At 36.3% G+C, this 7,273-nt stretch overlaps 1 protein-coding gene and 1 non-coding gene across 4 annotated transcripts in view; one reads left to right on the top strand and one right to left on the bottom strand.

Moving 5' to 3' along the window:
• Nucleotides 1-559: 559 nt before the first annotated feature.
• LOC101303094 lies at nucleotides 560-3,790 on the top strand. Of its 3 annotated transcripts, XR_184179.1 has the most exons (4): nucleotides 713-837; nucleotides 917-979; nucleotides 1,859-2,008; nucleotides 3,371-3,790. It is a non-coding gene; the product is annotated as an uncharacterized LOC101303094 (transcript). The 3 variants fall into 3 exon arrangements; XR_184180.1 differs by adding an exon at nucleotides 2,424-2,527 and having other exon boundaries at nucleotides 560-2,008; XR_184181.1 differs by lacking the exon at nucleotides 917-979 and having other exon boundaries at nucleotides 623-837.
• Nucleotides 3,791-5,877: 2,087 nt separating this feature from the next.
• The window catches only part of LOC101293672 (3,7-dimethylxanthine N-methyltransferase-like), a 2,950-nt gene continuing 1,554 nt past the window's right edge, over nucleotides 5,878-7,273 (bottom strand). Inside the window, exons 2-4 of the mRNA XM_004295356.1 lie at nucleotides 6,759-7,163; nucleotides 6,337-6,597; nucleotides 5,878-6,237 (exon numbers count right to left, since the gene is read on the bottom strand). Coding sequence (XP_004295404.1) covers nucleotides 5,878-6,237; nucleotides 6,337-6,597; nucleotides 6,759-7,163 — 1,026 coding nt within the window. The remainder of the gene's footprint in view (nucleotides 6,238-6,336; nucleotides 6,598-6,758; nucleotides 7,164-7,273) is intronic.

The raw sequence follows: 7,273 nt of genomic DNA, 5'->3' as shown, positions 1-7,273 counted from the left end.
GGAGAGGTCATACGTTTCTATGAACTTAGATTTCTTTTTCTACAGTCTCGTTGAAGAACATATATGGGTGTTTTTATGCTTTTCAATCATGTAAATTTTTTCTTTGATTGTCTTCAGAAAATGAATTTCATTTACCTAAATATAATATTTTATTGATTGGTAAATAAGAGTATTTCCATGTCACTTGCCAAATCATACTCTCAATTAATATCAACCATTAGATCATTTTAAATCTAAGGAATAAAAATTTAAGTCAAATAAGATGTCCCTTGAACTGGATCTTATTAAATTATAGAAAAACATTTAATTTTGTAGAGTAAAATAAATGAGATGTTGGAGTTGAGCCATTTTTTTAATAGAGATTTTGTGGTTTCTTCTTCTATAATCTCTATTAATAAAACCAGAAGAGATTTGGTAATGGTTAAATTTTTAAAGTTCTGAAAAAAACCCAAGTTTTATTATTCTTCAGTTATATGTAAACAATGAAAGAAGGACACTATAGTAATCTTGCTGACAAAACGCAAAACAAATAAATCCGAGGAATAGAGGATTCCGCGATAAAAAGGAAAAGGAAAAGAAGGGGAAAAAAGAAGGGAAAAGAAGAAGAACGCAGTCTCTCAACTGCTAGCCCACGATCTCCATATAGATGGAAACTGCCACATCAACGTCGGGTACAAATGGAACAGACGAAGCAACGAAAAAGGAACAAAATGAAAGAGAAAGAAATGAAGACGAGCAGAGCAAAATCAAATTCAAAAGGAAGAGTAAATTGAAATCGTATCGGCAAGGTGGGAGCAATCTTTTTTACGCCGCTCAGCGATTTCGGTGGCGATTCTGGTAAGTAATTTATGGGTTCTTTTTACGTTCCATTGATTGGGGATTTGTCTTTGGGATCGGAATTTACCTTTGATTAAAGCTACTCATACGGGTGGAACAAAAGCATATCGATGCGGACATGTTTATTCACGCGTTAAGACCGGTATGCTTCTGCATTTCTTCGTTCTATTCATGTATTGTGTTTTGATTTTGATGTATTACACTTGCAGAGGAGCTGTCTGATTTTTGCACAGGTTATTTCATTCACATCGTTGATTGGTGTAGGATTAGATGCTCTAAAACGGTATACTTGGTCATGTAGAGGCTTCCTGTAAACTAATTCAAAGATTAGGACCATATTGTTTTCAGTGCCACTCTATTAACTTATCTACATTGAAAATGAATATTTCCCACTGTATGGATTGTTTTCCCTGATTTGTTTTGGTACCAGCTAAATTGTGTCTTCATCTATATATCAGCCTTTAAAGTGATAAATTCAAGTCCATATATGCAGGAGTGAACAAAGGATAGGACATATCCGCCACTTCGTTCACTGACCCTCATATACCATCGTATTTCTGAACCATATGAACTGTATCAATGGGAATTTTGTAAGCTAAGGAGAATCCGTTTTTTATGATATCAATCGGTAGTTGAGAAGTTAGTAAGAGGGAACTAACAATTGATGTCTACTATATAACTGGTGCGTTGGTAGTGGGTGATTAACTAACAATTTTTAGTTAAGAGATGAATGACTTCCTTTACTTATGTTGTTTTGTTGTCTTGATGTTGCTCATGTCTATAAGTGCTTTATCAATCAGATAAATAATTTTCAATACAAGCAAATATTGAAATATTGATATATATCACTAGCCTTAGATAACCAATGTGTGATGATCAACAGGTAGTCCCCAAAAGTTGCCCACTTTCGGCTGCAATTCTTAATTATTTCTAGAATGAATGTTTCTCTCTATAACTTTCTTTTGCGTTACTCGTCATGTGTACTACATGTCTCAATTGATACCGTATATTATGTTTTCAGCAGATAATGGGGATGTATTACAAGTCTCTTTTGATAAGTTTGGTTGGACAAGCAGAGAAAAATCAAACAATGATGGTAAATATTATTATCAATAAGGTGATCGATGGAAAGGTGAAGATTGGGGATATTAGTGTCAGCCACTTTTTTGAGGTAATGGAACTGCCAAGATCTCATACCACTTTGATATATAGGATCTTTTTTGTTCTATTGTGATTGTTGTTATTTTTGTACTTCTTCTTTTTTCCTTAAAGCTTGCTGATGAAAACTCTTTTATTATTCTGTTGAACTCTGATGTTAAATGGTGTTGAAGAAATTTGGTGGCCATGTAAATTATCTTTTGGATTGCAGGGCATTGATAGTTTCTAAAGGCTTCTGAGGGTAGGGTTCTTTGGGTTCTAGAAATTATAGTTGCTGGTTTGGGGTTCATGACATACTTCTGTACAATGGTTATATAATTACTCTTTTTAGACCCATCTCTTTCTGTGAATATGTTACCTGTACGACTATACCTGGTTGTGCATGTTATGATTCTTCTTTTGAACATATTTACTTCTGGTTAGTGTAGAAAACTATTTCATGGAGTAGAACTGAAAGCATATCAAGAAAGACTTTAATTCTCAGTTTCATCAGCAACTTAGCTCGACCATTTGAGTGTTCATAGACAATAGTGTAAGTCTTCAACAACTTTGAAGGTATAGATTACCATCTTCTTTGGTATTTTATTTTAGAATTAAATTCAGTTTACCCCCATGAAGTTTGGGAGTAACTTCATGTTAATCCCTCTACTTTCAATTTCATCAGTTTACCCCTCAAACTTTTGAATTTTCATCAAGCGTGACCAAATGTCCTATATTCTGTCCAAATCGGACGTTAACTGCTGATAATTTTAACCTTAACTGTGAGGCCAGTATCTAAAATTTAGGCAAATTGGACCTTATATGTCCAAATCGGACCTTGACTGCTGATAATTAACGGTCAATTCAAACAGAATATGAGAATTTGGGCACGGCAGACAGAAATTGAAGAGTTGAAGGGGTAAACTGATGTAAATAAAAGTGTAGGGACTAACATGAAGTCACCCCCAAATCACATGGGGGTAAACTGAATTTAATTCTTTATTTTATTAAGAACAACAAAAAGGAATTTTGAGTTCATCTTTTTCAGGCATGCTTTGGTAGTTTATTATAGCCTTTACTTTCATGTCATGCTTATATATGATAGTTTTATGTGGTTTGAAACTGCACTGGCTGATTATGTCGAGCTTTTTGATTCATATCTTAAAATTACATGCACGTATTTATACCACATGAACTTCAAGTCAAGGCCATCAGTTTTGTATGCGGTTTCCCTATCTTTTTATGCTTCGAAATTTTTTGACAATTTCAAATTTGAAAAAATAAACACAGGCAGGTACTGAAAATGGTTTATTTTCAGACTCTGTATCGACCCTCTTATTTTCATCTGTACACCCAAATGACAAGAATTCAGAAATTTTTTTAATTGACTTTACAGGTTTAATCAGTACTCTCTTTGAAAGTTTGCTGGTGATGGAAGATACTGAAAAGGGTTTATTGGATGAAATAGCAGACCTGGACAGTGTGGCACTAATTATCAATTTAAGTTGATGTAATATGCAAGATCTAAATGCAACTGAAGTGTTACAGAAGCCAAAGGATGATCACTCTTCAAGTCTTGCAATTTCAGTTTCAACAATGCCTTCTCATATTTGTTTAAGATTTTGTAAATATTCATAGTCTGGAAGATTACTATGTAATTTGTTTGGAAGAAAGATATGCATCCAAATACCCTTTATTATGTTGGGATGAAAAACATGTGAATCAGTAAAATTAAAGAGAGACGTGTGACCAAATAGGCTTTCTTTGTGCTCACGTAAACATTGAAGATAAGATTCAATAAAATGATCTTCATATCAAAAAATACTTTGCCTACAAATGTCAATTAAAAAATGATTATACACACGCGTGAGCGCGGTCTTTCCGCACGCGCGTATGTGCGTGCTGGAAGGCTAGTAGAGAAATTATGCAAGAGTTGTTGGAGATGTTATAGCTAGCGAGATAAAGTTCTCTATAATTTATGTTAATTCAAAATATTTCTTTTAAGTCGTTTTATGTAATATTAAGACACATTTAAATTAATTTTTCTTTATTTAATCAATAATGTAAATCAAACTTAAGTTGAAATAGAAAGTATTCGTGTAGATGTACTTCTAATTAAGTGGATAGCAAAAATAACTTTTAGAGTAAATGCTTGTGACACCCTGTAGTTTACACCTAAAATCAGTTTTGTCCCTCACTTTTTTTTTAAACTGGTATACCCCTATACTTTGAATTCTCGACTGATTTGCCCTTTTCCTAGCTGGTTATGACTGTGACATGCTCATTAACAATGCTTGTGAGAGCTTCAATGGTTGGGTTTTGAGAGCAAGGTCTAAGCCCCCTATTACTATGCTAGAAGAGATAAGAGTGAATGGTTATTTAGACTGTTAATGATATACCAGTTTAAAAAAAAAGTGAGGGACAAAACTGATTTTAGGTGTAAACTACAGGGTGTCACAAGTATTTACTCCATAACTTTTTAACTATTTTAGCTAAAATTTGACTACAAATAAAAAGGCTAACATTACTAAAGATGTTCTGATAATAAATCTTTCTATACATAATGACTTGTTGAAGTATTTGAAGACAACATCCAAAGATGCATGGTACAAGCTTCTTAAGTTATTTATCCTTCTCTTGACTTACAAAAAATATATAGATTGACATATTAGTACAACACATCCATTAATTAGTGATAAATCATAAAAAAAACAGATACATTACAAAACACAATATTTTCCCTCCTTCTCCTTCGGCCTAGCGTCGTCGCTAGGTTTTTTAGGACCGCCTATCCGATCTGAAACCCTCTGAATTTTTCTCAATCTTTTCTTCCTCTCTCCCCCTCGCATTGGAATTGGCTTCTGATTCGGCAAATTTGAACTTTCTCCAATCACAAATTCAAGCTCTATGGAGGCTTCTTCTCTTGGTTGTTGGATTCTTCTTTTGTTCTTGGCAGGTCTGAGTTTGGCTCTGGATTCGGGTCCGACCTTGATGGCTAAACCTTGGGGGTTCTTGCCTCGTGGTGGTGGTTTGGCTCTAGTCTGGACTCATGGACAGCGTTATGGGATGCTAGGCAGCGTTTCTGGGGTTGCAGCGATCGATCTAGGTGGGGTTGACCCCTTTGGAGGCAAGCGGTGGAACAATGGAGGACGGGCTAGGTGCCCAAAGATCTCGGTTGATTGGTGGTGGAGGATCTCTGAGTGCGATGGCGAGGCAGGTGGTCTCGATGTAGGAGGCGAGGTTCCGTGGCTTGGTGGTATGCTGGTCTGGAGTGGCGGCTTTGACCGTGGTGGTCTTCCCGGCAGCAAGACTGAAGCGGCGGTTCGCTGCTTCTAGAAGTTGAATGGTCATTTGGATGCCCTTAGCAATTGGGTGGGCTGGCCCTTTTATTGGGCTTGGGCTTCACCCATTGTTAGGGTGTTAATGTTTGTTTTTAATCTTTATAACCTGGTATCTTTTATTTTATTTTTAGGTCTTATTTTGCTTTAATGAGGGGTGTTCATATGTTTGAAATTGTTCTTGTTTCTGTTGTCGAAGAAAGACGCCAGTGGGGTTTGATTCATCTATGTTTTTGATACTCACAGATGTGAATTGAACTACATTGGAAGTGTTTCATTGGTAGAAAACGTTGAATCATTTAGGAAGTAGTTTTTTTTGTCAGCCCACAGAATTAAATTATTATGTATGGTTACACTGATCAATGTCATGTTTTAAAAAATAAAAAAAAATTAATTGGTCATAAATTTGAAATTAATGAAAATAAGCATATACAAGTAGTTAAGAAAAATAGATTAAATACTTGGCACTACATATATATACTTTGCACCGTTGAAAAACCTATTAAAGAAAGAAAGTATGGAAGCCACGAGACCAAATACAATACAGCAGCATACATATTCATACTTAACGCTTCTTGATCAATGATATAACTAGGTTAATGAACTGACACTTCTCCCTTTCCATATGATCAAGAACATTTTCTTCGAACTTACGGAACAATTCGTCCACTGCTTCTTCTCCAAATTGGCTAGCCAGAATAGGCTCTCCCACTGCCCTTATGTCAGTGGAGAGTATTGCAGCCCTTGCTTTCTTGTCAAGGTCACTATGAGCTTGTTTTATGTAAGAATCCCAGTCATTTTTGAAAGCTTCAAGGTTTTGCAAAGTAAAAGACCCTTCAGCCTCGATCACCTCTTTTACCTCATCTGTTGTGGGTGCATAGTATGGCAAATTGAATCTGTCCAACTTTTTCTCCTCAATCAAACCCTGAAATTTATATTTTTTAAATGATCAGTAACCGTAACATGTATATATCATAGCCTAATAAACAAATTAAGAGGGGTTCGAATCTATACACATGCATACATCTAAAACCATGTCATGGAGTTTCAATCCGACGAATTCCCAAATGGAGAGGGGATCATTGCTCTTTATGCTGCCCATGGTTGTGAGGACCATACTACCTCCCGGGACTAGCTCGTGTGCCCTAGATCGCAGAAAGACTGTGAAGTCCCTTTTGAATTGCTCAAAGTATTCATTAAACACAGCAGGTGAGCTTGTCTTGGATATGTATATGTTCCCTTTGTTCAGTCCCTCTCCTCCTTCGGTTACCAGACCTTTTGGAACCTGCTCATAGAGATCATATTGATTTTCTATTAGTCAATCATTGACGCATATATTAGCATAATAGATAAGACTGAACTAGAATTTTGCTTAAAACGAAAAAAAAAAAGACTAACGTACAAGAAAAAGACCACAAGTAGCAAAGCACAATCAAGAGTATTGACCTCAGAGATCCACATGAGAGCATAAGAAGAATGAACAAAGTGAAGAGAGTTGTCAGGAAAGAGCCTGCCATAAAAGGAACCAGGCATTGCTGCAATGAAACAAGAACCCGACTTGTTCCCATTTTCTTCATGGAGCTTCTTATAGAAGCCAGGCAGTGACCTGAACACCGTGTTGAAATCATTCCAGGGAAGATCATTCAAGAATGCTTGGAGCGATGGCGGGGGGAGGTTGAGCTTTTGAAACGTGTTTCGGCTATTTTCAATGATGTCTGATACCACCAGAAGGGTATTGGGTCCGGAAGAGCACCCCAAGTCTGCTATTTTCAGACACTCTGGGAAGAGAGTGTTGCAGAGGTCCTCTATGCTTGCGTCCACTATGGGCTTCACCGTCGAAATCACAGCTCTCTAAGAAAACAAATTGAACCAGCTCAGTCGACCATGCATGTCAATCTAATTTTTCTTAAGAATTTAATTAAGAGAGAGAGAGAGAGAGAGAGAGAGAGAGAGAAGAAGAG

Source organism: Fragaria vesca, linkage group LG3 (assembly GCF_000184155.1).
Source record: "Fragaria vesca subsp. vesca linkage group LG3, FraVesHawaii_1.0, whole genome shotgun sequence".
In the NCBI taxonomy this organism is placed as follows: Eukaryota; Viridiplantae; Streptophyta; class Magnoliopsida; order Rosales; family Rosaceae; genus Fragaria; species Fragaria vesca.
Note: the sequence above shows the minus strand (reverse complement) of the source record. Positions and strands in the feature narration are given on the sequence as shown.